Source organism: Lampetra fluviatilis, chromosome 47 (genome assembly GCF_964198595.1).
Source record: "Lampetra fluviatilis chromosome 47, kcLamFluv1.1, whole genome shotgun sequence".
Taxonomy (NCBI): Eukaryota; Metazoa; Chordata; class Hyperoartia; order Petromyzontiformes; family Petromyzontidae; genus Lampetra; species Lampetra fluviatilis.
This window is the reverse complement of record NC_136321.1, coordinates 6,832,301-6,857,016: the sequence shown is the minus strand read 5'-3', so window position 1 is coordinate 6,857,016 and position 24,716 is coordinate 6,832,301. Positions and strand designations below refer to the sequence as shown.

Below are 24,716 nucleotides of genomic sequence, written 5' to 3'. Positions count from 1 at the left end.
TTTTCCCATGTGGACAATGTAAAGACTGCTGCAAATTAATATCGATGAGCATCATATGCGATGTGCATGCATCAGGATGGAAACGTTTACTTAAAATTCCACCGGTGGGTGAGAATGTGCGGGCGTTATGGACGGGTGATAACTCAGTTGTGACATCCAACAGGAAAACCGAGCTGCCGAATTGGAAGGTATTCAGTGTGAAGTTTAAAATTACGGGATTCATAATATGCGCTTTACCTTTCAAACAATCTCTCGCTTTCCGGCGAAACAGCACGTGGTGAAAAGGCACGCTAAATGGGATACTTGGTCGCAGAAGCTGATTTTTTTTTATTGTGAAATACACATTACAAAAGAAAATCAACACAAGCATCATTTTAGTCTACATATTAAAACGTGTTTTCTCTCCGAAGGTTCGTGGTTTAGTCACACTAGCGGCAAGCCTGTTGAGCGATACAAGTTCCACGGACAACACCCCTTGGCAGGGAAATGGCTGAAGCAGTTAAACATGTAGGGTTTCACAGAGATATACAACAATGCGATGCAGGAACACAAGTTTAAATCCTTTGTACATGAGAGCAAGGTCACATCACTCCGAACAGTCAAATCAAAACAATCAAACATTGCCACCGTTCGAACACAAAAAAGTTACACGCGGCAATTACCTTCCCTGTGTTTCACACTGTGGCCCATCGTGGCTCAAACACGTGGCCAACAATGACACCGCTTCACTCCTTCCAACCCGTAGATCAGAGATTATTACACTGGGAACATTATGAGTGACACGGGCACCGCTTTATTTAGCCAAGGGTACAAAGCAGCAACCCACGTTTGCAGACGGCGCGGTAGCTTGCCCAAACTCTGGCATTTCGCTTCTTGGTGCTGCGGAAAGTTTACACGGAGAGGATGAGTGGGTGGGGTAGTGGGACGTGACCAGCACTTGCTGCACCGGTGCCATGGTGAAAAATGTCACATCCTGTGTTTAGTCGACTCGTAGGATCTCAAAATCAACAAGTTGGCTGAAGGTTGATCAGTGTACACTTGAACACGTAGGCTTTGGCGAGCAATATTATTCATAAAAGGTTTTTGGGTTAGATCGCGTAAGTATAAATGTGTCGTAACCCTCCACCACCCGACACAGCCAGTAAGGTTTGTCATGTAAACAACGCGCCAATGAGTTACGACTTCAGTCCACCGGTGTGTTAGAGAGTAAATCTACAACATTTCGCGCGATGATGCTGGATGTAATTACTGTACCAGCGAAACGTCGTATTCAAATTGGAAATGTTGTGGATTTACTCTCCAACACACCGGTGGGGTTGTAGTACCTAATTAGCACGTTGTTACCGTAATACATCTTACTGGCTCTGTCGGGTGGTGGAGGGTTACAACATTTTATACTGACGCGATCTAACAAAAAAACCTTTAAGAGTGTACAAATGGTTGGGAGAACCGTCCATAGGACAGGACAATTGTTGAGAAAGAGTATTTCAATTGAGAGCACGTGTCCGTTCCACGAACTAAAAGTATTATGACGAAACTAATGAAAGTAGACTTGAAGAGTTTCGAAAAGGGCCAAGGATGCAAGAGATTTGTTATTCGTAGACTAAACGTCGAACAATTTTTTCCCCCATCACTAATCCATGGGTAACACGGGTGTCGCCAGTGTGCTGAGCAGGGTCCCCGATTCCCTGAACCGATCACGCAGCGTGCGGTGTCCAATGCCAACATCAAAATGTACAATAGTCTACAGCAAGTTAAATGTACACGGCGATTAATAAAAACCAGAAAAAGAACTCGCTTTTAACCCAAGCTTCGCCTTCACATTTCTGATCTGTACAAACTCTGCAGGAGTACGGATTTGGTACGCATTGTAGAATTGCAATGGGAAAATCGTGTTCCACGTTTGCCTGATTTAACATCATGCAAATGCCGATGTTACCACTCGATGTCCTTCACGTGTGCAGGTCCGTTTCCATTCCAGTGGGCAAATAACACCGACATCTTGCAGTTAGATTCTGGGCATGCAGTATGAACTTCAAAAATACAAAACGTGTCCTAGTCTACTTGAATGCACCGTCTGGATAAACAAAATACGTTAAATGTGTTGCGGTCGAAACCCACCCAGGTTTATCGGGCGACCTCTTGATTTTTAAGTCCGCTGTGCACATAATTAAGGTAGCAGAAACATCACCCAGCGCTTTTGTGGCACCACCTGCTGCATTTGCGAGGAAACCGCATGCCAAGTAAAGATTTTTGTTTTGGGTTAGATCACGTAAATGTCTCGTTCAACCCGCCACGACCAGCCGACAGCCAATGAGTAAGAAGGTTTGTCACGCCAATAGAACGTGCCAATTCGTTACTTAGTTCAGCACATCGGTGTGTTGGGAGAATACAACCACATCGAGACAATTCGAGTACGACGTTTCGCCGGTGATTAGCAACCAGCTTCATCAGGCGATAGCCACAATTGTGAAGAAGTCTTCCATGTTTCGGTCTTAAATAGAGTAAAGGTGATGACATCACCACCTTGAGCAGACGTGTTAAACCGCATGCCTAAATGTGCGCAAGGAAAGACTTACACAGCTTCGCTGCCATCTCCGTGCAAAAAGGCAACGCACAGGTGGGCTGAAATTGCATTTGATAAACAAACACAAAAACGCATTAAAGATTCACCACCTCTCAATTACTGCCAAAATTCCACCACAAGGATACTCGGAGGAACGCGCTACGCGATGCGCGAGTGTGTAAATCTGCCGTGGCTCTGACTCAACGAGGCAGCATCTCAAGGAATAATTTCCCATTTACCCCTTTCACCGACAACCACCGCCACCGTCCCCCATGCCACGTTCCCCCAGTCGCTGAGTACAAAGGCTCTACCGCCCTCGGCTATTGCAGACCCCCCCCCCCATTCCCCCCACCGGAATGAATCGGGAAGTGGCAACACACAACTTGGCATGGATCCTGGCGAAAGAAATTAAATTACCCACCCCCCCTACTCCCCTCCACTTTGTAATCTAGTGCCTGGGGGCTCTGGTAACATTTTCACCGCTCGGACACACAAATCCTGCCATCACTGGTGGCATGGGGGCAGGGGGGGCCCATAGACGTCATCGCCAGCCCTGCTGACGCCTCGGCCGAATAAAACGACGAAAGTAGCGAGGGTCCATCCTCACCTGCCCGAGTCAGCAACGCTGCCTATTCTACGATTGCACACCGCAGGTGCTATACACATAGCTGCAAGGTGGAAAACCTGGCATTGACATTTCTAAGAATGCTGCCCTGACCTCCACATAATTTCCAATTCCATGTGCATGAGCCAAGATGTATAAAACGAATATACAGAACTTGTTTTCAGCGGATAGTAATTTGCCCTCGTTTCTGACGCGCACGTCATCAGCATATTTGTTTTAGGTTAACATCGGGCATGAAGTGTAATACTTTAAAATTCCTCGAATAGCAGACGTCTTAGTACTCTGCTGGCTTACAGAGAGACCTGGATAACAAGCATGAAAACACCCAACTTATTTTTTAGATTATGCTAAATTGTAAAAAAAAACTAGCAGATTGCCGAAATATACCATAGCACATTTAACATGGATTAACTCAAAACATTACCTAAATATTCGAATCCACTTTCACACGTTTACTCTGTAGCTCGTGAAGACACGCTGTCTTCCCATCAGTTTTAAAATATCAACTTGTTGAACAAGGTGTGCCAGCATCCACGTATTCCTCGACCAAGCCAAGCAAGACCAAGGGAAGCCACTGGGAAACTTGGCGGCTCGGTCCAGGATGTTGGCTTTGCCATTGACGTAATGCTCAATGGTGAAGTGTGTAAACTGCAAAACGTAAATTATGAAGTCTAGGAATTATGAAGAGGGGACGACAAAATTCTGAATAATTAACTGGACAAGCTACGACGGTTTAGGCAACACTGCCTTAAAATTGGGAAAACCGTTTCAGCTGAGCACGAGTCCTAAATGTTGTACGCAAGTGTTGGTGAATAACGGTGGTAAAGCACCGTCAGGATGTTCATATACCACTGGCCAATGTAGTTTACAAAATGTTATTTGTAAGCGCTCCTAAACTGGCTCCACCCATGGTAAGCAACGACCACCCCACACTGCTCTTATCCCACTGCTGCCTTGTAGCAATTGGCGTGAGCAGGGTGGCAAGCGAACATCGCTAGCAGTTCAGTGTCAATTTGCCCACAGGCCCAACTTCCAGTGGTATACAAGGCAGTGGAAAACAAACACTGAAGGCACTTGTGTAACATCCCCTAAACCCGGGGCAGCACGGTCCTGGGAGTGCAGTGTGGTGCAAAACAAGTCCCTACCTGCCCATACCTACCTACCCACCCGGGCAAGCGTGGCCCTCACCCAGCGCTCCCCTCTTTGCTTGTGCGAAGCTTCGTCCAAGCGTTACGATCTCCCTCGCACAGGGCCGGCGGCGTCGCTCCACAGGACGAGCTCGACGCACTTACCGTGGCGTGCGGCGCGCACTGCAACAGGCAAGAGGTGCACAGATAGTGGCGGTAGAGACCAAGCCCCTGCACCACGGGCGCTCGAAACTGAGATGAACCCCTGGCCGCTGATTGAACGGATTCGTGCACATTACGTGGTGGAGGGAGGCAGACCATGGCACCACCAGAGTCCTCTCAATCTTATATAACTATTGTATTCTGAGTGACGGTAGCACATGTTGTTTTATGTTGGCCGTGGTGGAAGTCTGGTGCTTTTTTTTGCGCAGGTAGATATTTTAAACAGCACACACCACACTAGGTAAATGGGTACATCGAGCTTTGAAATGTCTCACGAAAAATTAGAGCGCATTAGATTTAGTTGGGCTCGTGTCATGCCATGTGAATATCACACGCATACTGGATAAAATTCACTGCTCTACAGCAAATAAGGCAATTGCTCAAAGTTCGTTCATTATACTGGGTGTTTTCTGAAATGCGCGTCACGGACCACAGATTCGATCAAAAATAAATGTGTTAACTGTGCATACGGAACTATCTAATAGAGCATTGTTGGTGTTCTCACTTGAAGAACACCGTGCACTTTAATGCCTGCAACACGAGGTTTTGCCCACCAGATTTGTTGAAAACACATTTCCCTTCCTTATCCGATACGTGCAACACACCAGGCCATCTTAAAAACAAAAATATTACAACGGGAAGTTGTTTGAAGACGCAGTTCAAAAATAAAAAGATTTATTCCCATGCGGTTCTGTTCCAAATTTTTGTTTGTTTTGTTAAATATAACCTTGCCTGGGAATGATGGCAGTAATCAAGCTAACACTTTGTGAGGACAGAAAACATTCGGGTTCATTTGACGTGGCCCATCAGTGTCAGCAGCTGCACCGGACATGCAATACGTCTTGTACACCTAAATAAAAAGGTAAAATTAACGACTCTATTTATACAGTAGATGCTCAAGTCACACTTCCATCTGAATTTCAAGTCTCAAATGGACAATCGGACCAAAACTCCTGCACTTAAAAAGGCCACCAGTTTGTACAGATCGTGTAAAAAAAACCGTGTTTTCATTTTTATTGACCCCTACAGTGAATCCTTTTCCACAAATAAAACAATCTGTAAATGTTGAGCGTTGCAACTGAATTTTTTTTTTCCTCCCAAAAGTCGGAAGAGCTTGCTTGGAAAAGCGGGGTGCCATTAAAAACTCAGTCCTATCTTTTAAAATCATTTGTGTGTTCGTCACGCCGAGCTCTCTGCAGCTGCCGCGTTGGGTGGATCAGGAGTGGTCGCTGGAGCCGTCTTTTCGCCGTCACCCTCTGGCTTGCACAGCGGAGGAGGAGGACTGGGACCAGCCCTCTCATCTATGTCCGACGTCATGGCCACCGCATTAGCAGCGTTGGCAGGCGGCTGCTCCTGCACTCTATCTTGAGTCTTCTCTTGAGCCTGCTCCTGCTGCTTCTCTTGGGTATTCTCTTGCTGCTGCTGCTGTTGCTGCAGTGGCTCTGGCTGCTGCTGCGGCTGCTGCTGCTGCTTTGGGGGCTGTTGCTCTTGTGGCATTGGCTGTGGAGTTGGCTCCGGGATAGGCAGCGATGCGGGCTCCTCCTTTCCCAGCACCGACTCCGAGCGAATGGCCGACTCCTGTTGGGGGACAGCAGGCGACTCTTGCGCGTCCCCGTTGGGCTGCAGCCGTCGTTCAGGGCTGCTGCTGGCAGTGGCGGCGACGATGGCGTCAGAGGGAGCCCGTGCCGTCTCCTCCTGGGGCGGCTCGGGATATGGGAGCATCCTCGGCCCGCGACGATCACGCTCTCTGGACCTGTCGCGCTCACGCGATCGCGACCTCTCCCGGTCGCGGTCGCGGCGAAATCCCGGCTCTCGGTCGCGGCTGAAATCGTCGCGGCTGCGCCCTCGCTGCTCCCACGGCCTCTCCCCGCCGCGCTCGAAACTGCCGCGGCGCTCGCGATCAAATCCGCCGCCTCTCCTCTCACGATCGAAGCCCCTGCCGCCCCACTCACGCCTCTCCTCGTCCCGCCCGCCAAAGCGGAAATTCCTCCCGCCACCACCACCACCACCGCCGCCACCGCCGCCGAACCTTTCCGAGCGATCATCATCAGAAACGTGTCTGCCCCTATTCCCTCCGCCTCCCCGGAACCTGTGCCCAAAGCCCTGCTCCCGCTCATCACGGTCGCCCCGCCTCCCGTCACTACCCCGCTCTTCCTCCCTGGTGGACTCTGCAGCATGCATGAAGCGGTAGTCTCGGTCGCCCTCCTGCCCGCCCGACGACTCCTTCGAGAAACTTTCACTGGCGACGCTAGCCGCCGCCGCCCCACCACCACCACCTCCACCACCCGTCCCTGTGCTCGAGCCGGCCGCGAAGCGCCGCTCAGGCGCAGGCAGCATCCTCGCTGGGGCCTCCTCCCCGTCCGCTCCCTCTGGAGGGAATGGGAACAGCGGTCTGGGCCCCAACAGCGACGGAAGACCCATGAGGGTGTGCGGACCGCCCGGGAGGTTAGGACGCGCTAACAGAGCGGGCCGCAGCATGGCGGCCGGGAAACGCTGCATCAGAGGAATGGGCAGGATGCCCGGCCGGATGGCTTGCGGGAAAACTCCAGGCGGCAGTCGCTGCCCGGGAAGACCCAGGCCCAAGATGACGTTCTGTTGGCCCGGCGGGCCCAGCATGCGGGGCAGCATGTGCGGCAGCTGAGGTTGTTGCTGCTGTTGCTGCTGCTGCGGTGGCGGAGGTGGCAGCATTGGCGCAGAGTCTTCGTCAGCGGTGGGCATAATGCCTGCACGTCCTGCCAGCATAGCCACGGCTGCTGCCGCCTCTTTGCTCAGCGTCCCCGCCTGCGGTCCGGGTGTCAGCATGCGCGGCATGCCGCCCCGTTGCTGCTGCCCATCCGACGAGGCCTCCCGGTCGCTATGGCTCTCCTGGCTGGCCGGCTTGATGGCTCCGGGCCCACCAGGGGTGTTCATACCAGCTAGACCCATCATGGGGACGCCCTGCATCATGTGTGCGGCTGTGAGACGGAAACAGAGAGACAGGGTGGTGAGTGAGGACCGTGCATAAGGGTGCACTCTTTGACGCTGCAGAGGAACCGACTCAACCTGGATCTCCAAAAGATCAAAAACATAATCTACTGCCGAGCGCTGTTCCTGTATATAGCAGTTATTTATGCATTAAACTTTGCAGTCTCAGAAGGTGTTCCATATGTGATGAAAAATCAAGAATTCCACAACTATACCAGAGGGGGTAACCATCCAAATCGTTTGTTTGTATGTATGCAAAACTTCTTTCACAATGTATTTATAGCAAACCGTGCTCATCGGAGGTGCGGAGAAAGGACATTGGAAATTCGCAGCAAGCACTCTGAAATTCGATGTAAATTATCACAAAAGGTGCACACCTAGTGGCATGAGACAGCCTGGAGGTGGTCAAAGCCGAGCGAGGACGCAGAGGAGAGAAATGGTAACCGTCAGGAAATGGTAACAGTCAGGAAATGGTAACCGTCAGGAAATGGTAACAGTCCGGAAATGGAGCTCATTGCAAAAATACAAGATTAGCACTAGCCCAACCTTCTTTTCAAGTTCACAAGCCAGCACAACAAATACCATTTGTTTAAGTACAAGAAATGTAAGCGAAATGGGGACCGACACAGATATCGTGAATTCGAAGCCATAGATTCCTGGATCTCTCTGTTCTACAGAATGGGATTAGTGGCAATGCCACAATGGCCAATGAAGGACACGCTTTGGCAATTTCCGACATAAAAGACTGTCGATAATACAATTTTAATTATCCCGCAATTGCCTTCCGTTCCAATTGCAATGCGATTGTAGGCAACGGATCATGGGAATCGCACAGATGAATACATGTGGTCAAAAATCAGAACATACAAATCTGAAATGCCTAGGACTCATTCAGATTTTTTATTTAGCCAGTGTGGTTGAGTTAATGATCAATATTATGTGCAAACTGTGCAATTAAACAACTTTTGTTTAACTGATTAACCAATTTCTCTGAATTTTCAGACCGAGATGGCCATGAGATAGCAAGGACAGCAATGTATTTAATCTACCTGTAAGAGCTTTGAATGCAGAAATATACCAATTTCCTCCCAAATGCTATTCATTAATATAACTAGCCAAACATCTCAGCGAGGCTTTACAGGATCCAATCTCATTGCAATTATTGCCTCTTGAGGATGAGAATTGTGCCAGGCATCGATTCCACCGAGCCACAGTTGAAACCTATCGATGACACTTCACACCCGGAGATCGGTGTGGCGCAGGCCGTTGGTTGTGTTTGTTATTTCCTTGGACTCAATGATGTTGGGACCTCTCGTGGCCCCAGCGTCCCCTATGCATTTTTCGCAGCAGAGTTGTCTTTTACAGTGCATGTCCCCATTTTCAATGACGTTTAAAAAGCAGGACAAATAGCTCAACCAATTGAAGTAAATTTTCTTATATTTTGTACTGAATATAACAGTGGCTGTGCACAGGTTAAACGCACACGACACAATGAACCTCGGCGACAGGGTCAATTTTCCGATCATGGCAAACATCGGTGGCGAGTGATATCTGAACCTGCCCTGCCCCCCACCCCCCATGACTTCAACTCACACTGACCACACCAGTGTTGTGCAGTGTGGTCAAACAACCCCCGTGACTGACACAGCACAAGAAGACCATCCTCCAGCACCAGATTGACAAAGTGCTGTGAAATATTTCATTTGTTTTAATTTAGTTTTGCAGTTTGCCCTGAGATGCAGTCGTATTTACAAGACTGAACATCAGGCCCTCTCTCTCTGCTCACCCTGTGCGGCCACCACCTGCGCCAACTGCGCCACCCAGTCTGGCGGCCCCCGTGGAGGGAGCCCCACCGTGCCCAGAGGCGGAGGCTCCGATGGCCGGATGCCAGTGAACACGGGGTTGTCGGGCATGCCGCTAGACGGCCCTGAGCCCGAGGAGGCCCCGGGTCCTCGGTGAGAGTCTTTGGAGACGTCTGCAGCGACCGATGGCGGCACAAGCTGGTGCGCTGCTGCAGCGCAGATGCAAACACAATTACTATCGTTGCCGCTTTAATCTGCGCCATACTTAAACGTTCATGTTTATGGTGACGATCGCGTGCAAAGTAAGTTGCAGCTCATAAAAAAGAAAACTATTGGCTATTGTGTTGCGGAAATATACCAAGCCTGTGTGTGTATCCCATCAGGGATGCCCAGTATCAGTTCGAAGCTTCATTATTGAGAAGAAATGCTTTAAAGTTGCACTTTAGGGACAGTATTGTGACAACTCTCGCATAGTTTGAGTCAATACACTGACATCAACAAAGTGCTACAATGGAGTGTATGAGAGCATGCTTTTAAAGTTGTTCTCTTGAACAGAGTTTTCAACTGGCTTTGGGACAGCTGGGGACAGAGAGATTAGGCGAATATCCACAAGGGCTCGGTTTATTTTGGGCTGCGTTTCCCTTTAGCGTTGATTGCGTTACTCACAGGGCTGCACTGGAGGTACTCCAGTCGGAGGCGGCACAGCTCCGGCAGTCAGAAAGCCTGGCACGCATGCAATCATAGCCACAGCACGTTTTAATAACAATAGAAAGCAGCTGACGTGATAGCGGGTGTGTAAGGCTCATAATGTCGAACTCGCTTGAGTAAAAATAAGGTTATGCCTTAAGCGGCAGTGCTTAATTAAAAGTAAAAAAAAAATAAAAATGCAACCCTACAATGATGACCTTTTTAAATTAATATACGTCTTGAAAATGCGCGAGCGAAAACGTCGAGTCCCGAAGGGCTCCCCCGACATGAAAAGGTGCAAGCCCGATTCAAAAAGCCACACAGATGTGTGGCCACCGTGTGTTCTTTGACGAGCCCTGTACCTGGAGGAGGAGTGTTCTGGTTGAAGTGAGCCCGCAGGAACGGTGGTGGAGGGATCGCCGGGTTGAAAGGGGGCATTGTGTGTGCGAACGAGGGGGGCGGCTGCACCATCCGCACTGGCGGCATTGACATGCCTTGGCTTACTGGCACCTGCGACACACACACACACAACCACACGGTCACACCTCGCCCACAGTCTCACCATGATCACAAACACAATTAAATGCTCAAAGTGTTTAGGGCGGCACGACAGCCCATCTCACAAGTTGCCAAATGTGCACTTTTGCCTGTCCGAGCTTTACCTGTGGAAGCAGAGTAGTCAGGGGTTTGGGCGTCTGCATGGGCTCAGCCTGTGTGGGTGTGGCCGGCTTGAAATCAGGGCTCTTGTCACCGCGGGGCTTCTTGTCACCTTCCTCTTCGGTGACCTTTGGCTTGTCTTCCCAGTCTATACTCGACGCAACATGCACGGGAAGACGAAGACCATCGCACCGGTCAATTCCATGGCGGGGGGGGGGGAAGTGTTGTGAGCAGACAACCGCCACGATAGCGAAATGTTAATTCCCTTGCCTGGCATACACGAGGTCGTGGGTTCGATCCAGACCCGATGCCTGTATATTTGGAGTTTGCATGTTCTCCCCATGCTGCCCTGGATATTTCTCCTGGTCCTCCCACATTTAGAACCATGTGTTTAAGAGTATTTGGCTGCTATACATTTGCACATAAGCCATGAGCTATCATTTGTGGCCAGGTCGCTTCTGAAAAATATCTCAGTGGGCCTTAGCCAGTAAAATAAAAAAGAGTAAATAGTAAAAGCAGGCAAGGCATACGGATGGGGTGGTGGTGACCCAGTGTGACTGCCTTTGTCTCATTATTGCCAGTGCTGGCACACATCACAAGGACCATTCAATCCAGACCATGCAGGTCCACAAATTGACAGTTAATGATGTTCGAGCCAAATATTCCCCCTGAACTTTGGTGGCTGGCTCAAGCGAAGCGCAATATAGCCACGAGATTGTAGCATTACCTCCATAAGCACCTCACATAAAGGTGGCCAGGTGGTTCAAAGGCCTCATAAGTAGGAAACTGGAACCATCATGGAGCTCCTGAGTCTGAATCATGAAAGCCACCCATGATAAAAACTGGGTTCCCATTTGAAATGTAATTCGGAGGAAACAGCTTCGAAAATACCATACATATCATTAATACCCACAATTGCCAATTTTTACAACAACGGATGAACTCTGATGTGTCTTCGGGTTTTACCAAGTGTTGTTCAGTATGTCCAATGTCTTGCTCCACTTGTTATTTAGGGACCGATTGGAGGTCGCTCAAATTCTCCCTCAATTAGCTCGTGTCTGGCTGCTGCTGTTGCTCAATGTAGGCCAGTCGCCGTGAGCGAAACGTCGGACAGGGACAAACGCCATCAGATCCCGTGCTCAGAAACTGCGCTCCTTTAGACAAATAGTTTCGCTACGAGCGCAATATAATCCTATCCACCATTATTACTACCGCTACAGCGCTCCCGGATCGGCCCGGGAGCGCCGGATAATGTTGGAAGCAGCCGGATAATCGATGATCAACTGGATGAAAAGAACCTGTCCATCGACAACGCACCGGGGCACATGGTCTCCCCGTCGATGACCCCGCCGTCTGTGAAGAGGTTTAGGTGCTCCCGTTTGACGCGCTCCCACGGGATGTACGTGACGCCTGTCTCCACGTCCCAGTACTGCTTGTACTCCGACTTCACGCCCTTGTTGGGCGCCCATGCAATCTGCTGAAGTAGAACAGCGACAGTATCCCAGAGGACATAAATTTAAGTGCGCGACAACAGTTTGGGCAGAGGGGTTATTCGGCTGATAAAAAGTAAAAAAAAACTAACTTTAAGCCAGGGCTTGACAAGAAAATACAATAGAAGATCAAAGGAACAAAGTTGTCTGCGCTTGGTTTATGCATTAAATGAACTGGTTACACTGTTGTGCATTTCAACAGCCCTAATGTTAAAATGATTATCATGGAATTAATACATAATTTAACGAAGCAGTCAGTAACATTTTAACACAGAGGCTTTCGCGACCAATATTATCCATAAGAGGTTTTTGGGTTAGATCGCGTACGGTTTAGTCGCGTAAACAGAACTTGACAATTCGTTACATGCAAAGCACACTAGTATACTGGAGAGTAAACCCACAACATTTACAATTAGAGTACGACGTTTCGCCAGTAATTACGGTTAGCAACATCTATTTTACTAAATATATCCTCATCATATACGATAAATCCATTGCTGAATCAAGGCCTCCCCATCTCTCCAGAAGGGATGATGGCAGTGGTCGAGATTAATGACGGAGCAAACACTGCAGCCTGCACGGAGATGGAGTCGTGAAATCAGCTTGTGTGCAGGTTCCCACATTTATACATCGCAGGACCAAACGTATATTTCATTCAAATGAGCCCTCAATTGCCCACAATAACAACACTTATTTGGCGAGGCCCAGCGCATATGTGGATTCACAAAAGTTAAATCAACATCCACGGTTATCAATTGGTGGCATACCTTGATGGACTTTGAGTTCATCTTGCCCTTGTTGAGCTTCTGTAGGGCACGTACAGCATCTGGCCGTTGGACCATGCACACGTAGGCACAGCCACGCGGAGGAATCATCTGAAAGTGTGACACAGCACACAGGGTCAGCGTCATCCCATTTAGTGTGCCTGTGGCCAACAGCTTGTGACATTTCAGACACACACTGCACACACGGAATGCACCATATTCTCCAAATTCAAAGAGGTCCCAGAAAGCATCATCGCAAGCATTGCCGTTAAAGAGTCCAGTACTTCTTTACAATGCAAAACAGGAATCTCGTGGTCAACCGTGAACAGTCGCGCCAAAGGCGCGCGATCGACAAAATTCAGGAAACCCCCGCTATAAGTTGCCGCGTAACATTTTTTTCTCGCAAATAGGTTGCCGATCGATTAGGGAACATTTCCTTATAAGCGTAATGTTTCGCAAATGCATTCCTTTAAAGAATGTCGTGAAGAACTTTGCACAATTTTTTCACCAGGAATATATGCGGTTCAAATGAACTATTTAGCGATGTGATACCATACAGGACAGAATTACATCCGCCACATGGTAGTTTGCCTTCCGTCCAATGGGTTGTAATTAATTGCTATGGAGAACAGTCTTCAGAAAGATAAACGCATCTCGTAACTCAACCCCGAAGCTGTCCCACCCACACCGGCTGAAAGGCTGGTCTGATAAAAACCAGTGCACGCTTTACTCATCTTGCCACCCCGATTACTAAATGTAATCTCACTCGAAGCCTCTGCCACCACCCTCTGCTGTGTTATAGCCGAACGCCCAGTGGGGAAAATGGCACGAGCACTCACGTTTATCGACTCAATCTGGCCATACTCCTCAAAGAGGTTGAGGATATCCTGCTGATTTGTTCGCTTGTCGATCTGGCCCAGCCACAGTGTGGTGCTGCAGACTGAATAGAGGATGGGTGGGGACAACACGAAACATCACATGGACATGAAGCATTAGACAGTAAAAGAAAGTGAGCATAATTACGTTTTTTGGGTTAGTTCGCTTAAGTATAAATGTCGTAACCCACCTCCCGCCACAGCCAGTAAGGTTTGCCACAAACAAAACGTGTCAATTAGTTATTCCTTTAGCCCACTGGTGTGTGGGAGAGTAAATCAACAACATTTACAATTTGAGTATAACGTTTTGTTGGTAATTACATCCAACGTCATCGGGCGATTTGTCAGAATTGTGAGCAACATCCTTAGTCAGAGTATAATGGCACATGCGCACATTCTGCATTCTAACATTGGATCGCTAGTTATAAGTTAATTTCAAGATGTACATTTTAATACATATATGTAAGAAATAGCAGCTGAAAATAAAGTACATTAAATGTTGGTTTTCCCAATATGAACAATGAAAGAGCAATCCTTAAAAGGAATCATTGGTTATACTCGGCATGTAATGCTTTGATAAAAAATACATTTTAATGCTGATGCATTAATTTTAAACGCTTGTAAGAAGTAATCATTTACAACTTATGCAAATTGCATATTCTAACTTTAAGTCAAAGCAAAATAAAGTTACGTATGTTGAACTTCTTTCGCACCGTACGTAGCCAACCGTGCTCATCAGGTGTGGGATAAAAATAAAAAACGAGGCAAAAAAATTATTGAATCAAACCGCGATGTCGATTCATGACAAATCCTGAAACCTCGCACGCACGCACGCACGGAGGGGGCATTGTCACAAGCGCACGCCCCACACAACTTACCGCTGAGCACGTTGGGTCTCATCGGCGGGAAGCCCTTCTTCTCACGCTCCCTCTCATGCTCCCTCTCCCGCTCGCGCTCGCGTTCCCGCTCCTTCTCCCGCTCGCGCTCACGTTCCCTCTCGTGCCTCTCCCGCGACAACGAGCGTGACGCGCGCCGGCGCCGGTCGCGTGATCGTGAGCGCGAACGCCGCCGGTACTTCCTCTTGCGCGAGCCGGACCGTGATCGGGAACGGAAGCGACGTGGGGACCTGCGTGCACACAGAGCGGCACCGTCAACCTTTGAAAATGGCAACACTGAGGTGGACGTTGGTGGAAAAAGAGCTTTACAACTCATCCGATTCCAGTATAAATAACCATTCTGATGTGTCCACGTGGCTCACAAGCCTTAAGCGCAGAGCTGGCACGGCTGAGGCTTCTGGTTTTGAGTCCCAAGTTTCAGCCACCTGTGATTAAACTGGATTTCTGAAGTGCATTGGTCATCAATGCCTGGTTCTGCACTCAATGTAACTAATTTCCAGCTATGAGAATTAAAAGTATACTTTATGACTCTCAAGCAACTAACGTTATTCTCTTGATTATTCTCTGCAGCAGAGCAAATATAAACAGTGCTTCTCCTTACCGAGTGGCACAGAAGTCACTTTAAGGGACCTCAGAGGTAAACCTGCGATAGCTGCTTCTGTGGGTCCTCCTCTCACGTGAAAAGTTGCACCGATCTGCGAACATCTGAATGGATTCTTTGACTTGATCTTGGTAACAAAATCCAGATAAAATCTGTGAGACGGCCCAGCTCGCTACAATTGCTTCGGGGGGGTGTGTTTTGCCAAAGGCCAGGAGACTGCAAACCTGCGGATCCGGAGCCGCATGCGTATCTTTAAGGACTGCTTCGTGACGTCATTTATTAAGGGACAATTTTTTATTCATATGCAATTCGGCTCTTAAAATGTAGAGTCATTTGAACGAATTCTAAAAAAAAAAAGTCTCGTCTTGTTATTTTTGTTCCTGACCCTTGGGCCTAGGCCATCAGAAAAAAAAACCTTTAACTTGTCCATTGCTGGATGAGGTCACTATTCTCTATTCGGAGTTCAACATCCTAAAAAATTCGTGTCAATCCAGTTGGCTCTGTCTCCCCTTTGGCGAGTCGCTTGTGCATTGCCCTGCCCTCCCCTTCTGTGCGCCACCCAGCCCCACCTGCTGGAGCGTGTTGGTGAGCGGGATCGTTGGCCGTGACGATAGTCCATCATGGCCGGATCCTCCTGCTGCTCAATCTCCATGTCCATATCCATCTCCACCTCGGCACTCTGGTGTGCGAACACGGGAACATAAAAAGCAAAAGGCAAAAACGTCAATATTGCAAGACTAACAAACCAGGTATTTAACAGTCATGAAACTAAACAGTGAAACTTTTACATGAACAATAGGTGCCAGAGAGTTAGGTACACGTAAGCTCTATATTTTTGGTCAGTGACAATCACACAAGAATCGAAAAAGGCAATGCAAACGTGTGGGAGCAAGAGGCGACAAAAAAAATGCAGGTGCAAGTAAGTTGTGTTTTGGAGAAGCTAGCACCACAGGCCTGTGTTAACGTGAGCGTGCTGTGCGAGCCAGACCTGCTCTGTGGGCGGAGGGTAATCGGGCTGAGGCACTGGGGGTGGCATGAAGGGCTGCCCGTATTGGCCGAATGGAGGAGGGACGCCCTGGGGAGGCATGAACATCTGCTGGTGGTGTTCCACGCCACCCATCTGTTGGTGCTGTTGGTGCTGCTGCTGTTGGTGCTGCTGCTGTTGCTGCTGCTGCTGTTGCTGCTGCTGTTGCTGGTGCTGCTGTTGATGCTGCTGCTGGTGTTGTTGGTGCTGCTGTTGATGCTGCTGCTGGTGCTGTTGGTGCTGCTGCTGCTGTTGGTGCTGCTGTTGCTGCTGCTTCAGAACACAAAAGCAAGCGAAGACAACATAAATGAACATGACACCTTCACCTATAATAACATGGTGGTTTACCGACAGATTTATATGGTGCTGTTAAACATTTAAATTAGAGGTTCAACACTAGGCCGCAAGAGTAGAAGTCACAGTAACTTTTTTTCCACAGCTTAAATCCATATAACCTCAGTAGTTTAAGTTGTATTGCCTTGGGTCATGTACAACTTGCCAAAGATAATGCGATGTCAATACAGATGAAAAATTCTTGACAGACATCAACTAACATCACACCACCCATCTGTATGAACCTGGTTTTGCAGAGAACCAAAAACCAGCCCAATTAATACAAATGGTGAAGTAAACTACAAGTCAGCCCAAGGACCAACAGGTCTCAAAAAACAAGACAAACAACCAAACTCGTTGATAAGGTGAACCTCAGAGCAGCCAGTGAAAAGTCCACAAGATAAAATAAACCAAGACATGTTTATTGCAGCATGTTCAGAATGCGGCTGCTTGGATGGTAACCAGAATACCTTATTCACATCATACTACAACCACGTTGGCCTCCCTGCACTTCCAATTTCACATAGAATATAGTTTAAATCCTATTGTTAACTTAACAAAGCAGTGAACCATCTTGCCCCAGCCGACATCATTGACATGCTGCACCCCCATGTCCCCTCAAGGTTCCCAAGATCTGGGGATGCAGATCTTCTCTGCAGGTCGAGGCTTCGGTCTATGAGTGACCGATCTTTTTCCTGTGTAGCCCTCAGACTATGGAATGCTCTTCCACAAGATATCAGAATATCAAAGTCTGTGGAAATTTTTTAAAACCATCTTAAAACCGATTTATACGCTTATAAAAAATTTAGTTGACGGAGTAAATGGATTCTTAAAATGTATCTATAATATTTAAAAAAAATTATGCTGAGTGTCTGTTGCTCCGTCCTGTACAGCGCTTTGAGATAATTTATGAAAAGCGCTACATAAATGGAATTATTGTCTAAATTGCTGAGATATTAAGCACAGTTTTGCTGCAATGGTGAATAGGATGGGGTCTGTGCATCCCTGTGATTGTACACAGAACTGCATTTCTTGAGGGCGGGCGGCCAGACTCACTCGCTGCTGGATCTGCTGCTGGAAGTGCTCCTCCTGCTGCTCCAGGTAACGCTGCCGAAACTCCTCCATGCTGGGGGGAACCGGTGGCTGCTCAGCACGCTCACAATGGTAACCCCTATGAAGGCAGTCACACAAACATGCGGATAAACACATCAACCACCTCAAAACACTACAAGGAGTAAAAGTTATTTTTTGGATTTTACCCAAAATGTTGAGTCCTTGGGATAAAGACAATTTTTGATCTCTAACTCTCATCGAGAAGTGTTTGAGAACGGCCCATGGTAATTGCTGTTACACGTGTGCAGTAATTTCTACAGGCGCTGAGGCCTTGTTAGCTACATATTCTAAATTCTCTACAAAGAGTAGTGATTTGCGAAAAACGTCAAATAAGGTGTTCCCATATGAAGGGGCCTAGAATACATTTTCAGTCGGCAATAGTAATCTCATCATTGACGCCATGTATATTACTTCACTGGTGAGTGAGGTTATAAGGACCTTATCAGTGCACCTGTAGCCACAATGAAGGCAGTGTGTGGTGGAGTGACTTACGTCGACTGTGGCTCGGGCTTCTCTTCCGTAGCTTCCGGTTCATCATCATAATCAAACCGATCCAACAGTTTCTGTGGGAGGGACACATTCAACCATGGTTGTTGGAGACATTCTTCTTGAACACATCTCGGCACCAAAAATTGCAAAACACAACGACACGCACAAAACTACTCCACTTGCCCACCATCACTGCGAAGCAACCAGACCCACAAGCACAAATCAAAGCTTTCCCTGAAAGCACAAACATAACCACAGCCACCATCGTGCAACAGTAACCTTGTTGAAGGAGGAGTCGTGATCAGGCTGCCCTGGTTGGGCACTCTGCTGCTGCTGTTGTTGCTGCTGCTGCTGTTGTTGCTGCTGCTGCTGTTGTTGCTGCTGATGCTGTTGATGCTGCTGCTGCTGATGCTGCTGCAGCGAAGGAGGCTGTGCAGCAGGTGGCTGTGCATTCTGCGATGCATTCTGCTGCACACCGGTCTTGGTGGAGCCGACGGCTGCGGCGGCTGTGAGCTGCGCAGTGAGCGCCTGCACCTGCGCCACCAGGTTTGCGTCCAACGTCGGTGCAAGCGGCAGCTGCTGCTTTTGTTGGAGGCTCTGAAGCAGCTGTGGGGGTAGGGGTACAATCGACAGGTGGAAAAGAAACGGCTCAGGTGGAATTCCCAAGTCTATAAAACTAAGATAATTTAATTTTTCCAGGTAAGGCCCACTAAGCCCGTATAGGTCTTTTCAGAAGCCACCTGGCCACAAATGATAGCGCAGCTAAGTGGCTTATCATGTGGACATTTTTATCGCAGTAAAAGTCTAAATGCACGTTTCTAAACGTGGGGGGTTAAAACCGGTGGACGCGGAGAAAAATCCACACGACCACGAGGAGAGACACGCAGACTCAAAATATACAAGCGCCAGTCAGGACCGAACCTATGACCTCCTGTATACCAGGCGAAGTAGTTTATATCTCGCCATTGCGAGGTCCCTTAAGTCTAAACTCGGACAACGAAAATTAGTCAGTTGCGTGGACAACTAGGGGAAGGATGCTCCAAACAAAACATGTCGGAGTAAAGAATCTTCAATGTAGACATCTGTTTACACAAAGGGTTGGACTGTGGTCACACGCGTCCGACCACGAAACATCCCGCAAACGATATGCATAAACCATTACAAGCATCTTAGCCGCAACAATCAGGTACTACTATGGGGGGGTGTGAATATTTTAAATATGGAACCAATGTTTTTCAAACGTAAGCCATGCTCAGTCACTTTTTCTTTCAAGCAGTTTAAATCAGGCTCAATACATACATCCCTAGGGCGCGACCTTGGTTTAGGGTCAACTGTCGTATAGCACGCCAAAAGGTCCCTCAAAGTTCTATTTTCGCTCTCCGTAAGGGAAGGGATTCCCCCACGCCTGGTTTACACATTGTGGAGGCCAAGACTGTGGTATTCGTGTCAAGGCCACACCTGCTGACTCTGCGAGCTCTGCAGGAGCTGTGCGACGGCGGCGATAGCGTCCGCGTTGGGCATCTGCTGCGTGACGCCCCAGTGGTCTGCGGCTGCGGGCGGCGCGGCCTGCTGGGGTGTGGCGGGGGAGTTGGGCGTGGCCGGCGTGATCGCCGCCGCCTGCTGCTGGGCCGAAGGGCCCGAGGAGGCAGCCGCGGGGTGCGGGATGCCGGCCGCCATGTCTAGCAGCGGCTGGATGATCTCGCTGCCGAAGACGTTGTTCTTCTGCCACAGGTTGAGCACGCGCACGATCCTGCTCTGCTCTCGTGCGCACCACCAAAATAGGATCCGTCGATGAGGCGGAGGACGCACCAATGCAAAAGGGGTACCGCGAACAAGCATTTTTACAGCAAGACAAATTCGCAATTCCACCCCTAACTACCGACTTCGCGATTACATTGATACTATGGGAATCTCATTTGCCAGTAACTCTGATAATGTGCACTGTCCAAGGACAGTGCACATTATCAGAGTTATGTTCTTTTGTTTGTATTATGACTGCAGGTATTGCGGTCTATGCAAACATGACTCCTTGTAAAAAGGTGTCAGTTTTGTTGCCAGATATAAGGGTAAAAAAACAATTATCATACATTGATACTCACAAGAGGCACATTCTCCCTGCAAACTGAATAAACAATTGCTCTTATAAAATAACATTGTTTCTCGACACAGCTTTTGACTTGCATCACAAAAGCATTGATGCTTGAATTAGCAGTTGGATCTCTTAGCACATGTAACCTCCATGAAAAGACACCTCACTTCACAAAGTGAGCTAGCCATAAAAACTTTTAAAGTTGATCAGTTTTTAAAGGAAGGTTCTGCAAGCTCCGGCACTGGTTCCAGTCATACCTTGTCATCAGATGGACACCGGTAAAGGTTCTGGAAGGTGTTGGTGAGATTCTTGGCAAAGCGTGGAGCGAACACGTCACGCTCCATGCCGAACTGGTGGCGGGACTGCCGAACTATTGAGTCTATTACGTACAGGCCCGGGACCTTGTACTCCGGTTTGCACTGTGGTAAAACAAGAGGGAAATTATGAAAACATCGTCTCAAGAACCAGCACAGTATATATTACACATTACACCTGTATGAAGAAGTGTATGAATCACTTAATTTAACCGTTCACTTACCTTCTGTATAAACTTTTCCACACTCTGCACAACGTGCTTGTAAAGCTGAAAAAAGAAACAAAAAATATTCAGGTTATATCACGGACTTCTGTCGCACTCACAAGCACAATAGAAAACGTGCAATTAAATTAAAGGGAACTGCATTCAACTAAAAACGCAATTTATAATGTTCGCAAGTGCAGATGCCACGACACAACTGGGTCGCTTCATATTGACAGGGTGACAGTCAATAAACTTACTCTTATTAAGTCTACAAATAGCTATAGAATTCCACCTCTAGCAGGCCAAGTCAAACATCTACACTGCATTATTACTTTTCAGCGCGACTCGTACATGAACGTGTGAATGTGGAGGATGTCACTGCAGTAGTACTACTGAATAGGTTGTTGTGGTTGTGCTGTATATCTCTCCGATGTTTTGATTGTAGTTTCCTGCGTGTTGTTTTGTGTGCCGTCTGATGCTTCTTTCTATGTGCTGCATGTGTTGGGAGCTTCCTCAGAAGTTCCGTGCCTGAGCGAAACGTCAGACATCATGCCAAGCGTGGTGCAACCCAGAAATACATCGGATAGTTGTCACAGCTGTAGATCGGACGTTGGTCTTACCTTGATGGCTTTGATGGCCGACTTGGTGAGCTGTGTCATCTTTGCACGCGAGATGGGAGGCTTTGACTCGTACAACGAGGTCAGCTGAGGCAACAAAAAATGTACATTGTTAAGTATGAACATAAAATAAAAAGAACTTTCACGTGCAAACATCAAATAAAATTCATGTCCATCAGCTTGTGTGCTTTCTAGAGACAACCACTAAATTACGGTCGATGCATTTGTATGTGGTGACGTACAGAGCACAAACGCCAGAGTTTTATATCGTCAAACAGCACAACACATACTCTCGGTTTAAAAACATCAGCCCTCGTCTATCCAACGATGAAGACCTCCCCACGCCAACACAATCCTTCAATCCTGCAATGCCACCATTCATCTCACTGTTGCACATGAAGCTATCATCACTCCAATCTCCACCGTGGTTATCTCTTAGATGCGCCTTCTCTCCTCAGTCTTCCTTCAAGCCACGTGTTCTATACAAAATGTGCAACGTCTGAACCAGCTCCAACAACTGAACACCACGACCCAACTGAAACGGTCGCTCCACAATGCACATTGAAGTCACGAAACCCCTTGGTGCAATATCAGGAGCCCTTCCCGTCTTCCTTCAGCTCGTTGCTCTATACTACTGAATCTGGGACCCGTGCTGGAGTACTGATGAGTTTCCGTAGACTTCAGTACGCCATCCTCACATCTTAATAAGCCGGTCGACTGGGAAATGCAGCAACGGTAGCCCAGTGTGCAGCTGAAACTGGACACTTAAGTCTACAAATGACTGACAGCAGACAACAATAACAATGTATGGGGAAAGATAGGGTTCAGTAGATATGAATATAAATTGGTTAAGAGTATCTTCCAGCTCAGAAGTATGTTGCACTAAAGTACTTTCATGGGACGCAGTGGTAGAATGCAATGATGTTGAAGAAACGTGTTTTGAGGAGCTGCAATGTGACCCCTCCGGGTCTTAAAAGCCGACATCAATAAGGTCCCATCAATCGTCACCAAGACAGTCCATGTGAACCCTGTCTGTGGACGTGAACATCAGGAATGAGACCCAAGTCCATGCTCTTTGAAGCAGACAATATTGATACGAAGTTAGAGGACCCCATCTATGTTCAGAACAAAAATGAATGAGACCTCCATACTCTGGTTAAAAACGTGGTCATTGCCGGCCAGTCCGTGGATATTTAAACCAGGACCTGAACGAGACGCTAAATTTACACTTTAATCAATGGAATTATAAGGCACCAGACTATAATCCTCGTCCCTGGCCACGCGATCCACATCAGAGATAGAGGAAGTTACCGAGACGAGGTCCATGACCATCAAGGTAGGCAATGGAGGGCTGGCTTGAAGGCCATGCTCCCTGCATTAATTCCACACAGACCCAGTCCCTGGTCTTCGGGTAAGGAAGAGATCCATGTCTCCAGAACCTCTATGGAATGGCACCCGCCCCCGTGATACGCGAATCAAACAAATAACTCGAGACACTGACTAGCATGGCATGAAATGCGAATGCTGTCGCGAGAGGTCACACGTTTGCTGGCTGTTCGTGACGATCGAGACCACGAATTCTCATAAATGCCCTCCTCCCAGGCACTTCAATGAAACGAAACTGAATTCTGACCCGAACTCAAGTTCCCAACTTCCTCGCCCATTCTTCTCCCTCCAGACCCCGCTAGAGCCCGATTACCTCCAACTTCTCACCACCACGAAAGGGAGACCCCCTCCTCCCTAAACCTCCTCGCCTGGAAGATGCTTGTCACACACACACAACCAACCAGACCTGTATGCCCAGATCCCTCACATGGAGGGAGAGAGTTTCATCCACACAACCTGGACATCGATCACCGCGTAGACCCTAGATATCGCCAGCGATACTCCTACTCTCATACTCTAATCCCCGTCTCCTGGTCCCCTCGTCTGAAACTCATTCCATGACCAGAACTCCTCTCTCCATATCCTCAGCGCTACTCACGTGGGAGAGCTCATCCAAAGACCACAAACTCACCAATGCCATTTTGCAACTCAAAATACACACACCGCCTATTCCCCCCGTGCCCTTAGCGCTACCACCACCACCACGAGAAAACTCCGCACGTGTCGAGACCTCGCAAGGTTGAGAGAGAGAGAGGCCTCCCCCTCATAAACCTCCAGAGAGCGGCCACCACCACCACCCAGCACGTCGCGACCTCCAGCCCAGCCGAGGCCCAAGGCATAGGGCCTAGCCCAGCCGAGGCCCCAAACCCAGCCCCAAGCCCAGCCGAGATGCCCCAAGCCCAGCCCCCAGCCCAGCCGAGGCACCCAGCCCAACCCCCAGCCCAGCCGAGGCCCAAGGCACAGGGCCTAACCACCCCGCACACCTCTTTGTTGAAGTATTTGACGGCCTCCATGGCGCCCACGTTCTCCACCACCACCACCACCACCGGGCGCTCGGGGAAAAGAAAATATAACCCCCTTCCCCTGGGCGAAACCGACTGAGTTCGCGGGTGTAGGTGGGCGGGAGGAGGCCGCAGGCTGCAGGGACAGTGAGGAGGAGGAGGAGGGGTGGTGGGGGGTGCGGAGCTGCGGGCGAGCGGAGCTCGAGGCCCGACCGCGCCGACAGCGAGGCGCCCCACAATATGGCGGCCAGGGGGCCCGTTTAGATTTCCCAGCGCGCATAAGCGCCCCGCCGAGCCCCGTGATTGGCTTAGCGGTGGTCACGCTGGGTAGGGTGGGGGGTGGGGAAAGCTATTGGCCAATGGGGGGGGAGGCGTGGGCTGTGACGTAGGGGGTGGGGAGGGGGGGCCGGGTGTGAAGCGCGCGCACGTGAGAGGGTTGGGGGGTGGGGGCGGAGGAGGGGGCGGTGGAGGGAGCTCGTGACCACGTGACGGCGAAGACCAACGGGCGCGCGCGTGCGCAGTGGGAAATGTGGACAGCGCCGGACGCGAGCTCCCATTGGACGAGTGAGCGGCACTTGACGGTTTGAACGCTGGGGGGGGCGAGCGCGCGAATCGATTCGTTTGCGAGTCGATTCGATTGCGAGTCGATGCATCGATTACCGAGTCGGTATGATGGAACCAGGGCCATTCAAATCAGAGGAGGGGTTGCAAGGGGTTTTCTAGATTCATCGAATCATAAGATTTATGTTTACTGGAGGAATGCGGTGAGCTATAAAGCCAATTTTTTTCCCACAGATGACCAGTATGGGCACGGGGTCATAACGTTACATAACAGCAAAAAAAAAACACCGAAAGACATGCAAAGTAT

General features: G+C 48.9%; 1 protein-coding gene across 4 annotated transcripts; it reads right to left on the bottom strand.

The window, feature by feature from the left end:
• Nucleotides 1-307: 307 nt before the first annotated feature.
• LOC144947909 (uncharacterized) lies at nucleotides 308-24,099 on the bottom strand. Of its 4 annotated transcripts, none has more exons than XM_078877307.1 (19): nucleotides 23,831-24,099; nucleotides 21,465-21,548; nucleotides 20,863-20,907; nucleotides 20,582-20,743; nucleotides 19,694-19,990; nucleotides 18,515-18,841; nucleotides 18,239-18,309; nucleotides 17,690-17,804; nucleotides 16,265-16,573; nucleotides 15,846-15,955; nucleotides 14,658-14,905; nucleotides 13,744-13,844; nucleotides 12,908-13,015; nucleotides 11,968-12,127; nucleotides 10,656-10,798; nucleotides 10,356-10,503; nucleotides 9,973-10,029; nucleotides 9,291-9,515; nucleotides 308-7,494 (listed from the first exon to the last, which is right to left on the bottom strand). In XM_078877307.1, the coding sequence occupies exons 1-19, from the start codon at nucleotides 23,858-23,860 to the stop codon at nucleotides 5,720-5,722; spliced, it is 4,515 nt and encodes a 1,504-aa protein (XP_078733433.1). In that variant the 5' UTR covers nucleotides 23,861-24,099; the 3' UTR covers nucleotides 308-5,719. The 4 variants fall into 4 exon arrangements, with proteins under 4 accessions (XP_078733433.1, XP_078733434.1, XP_078733435.1 ...); XM_078877308.1 differs by having other exon boundaries at nucleotides 11,968-12,124; XM_078877309.1 differs by having other exon boundaries at nucleotides 16,265-16,570.
• Nucleotides 24,100-24,716: the final 617 nt, after the last annotated feature.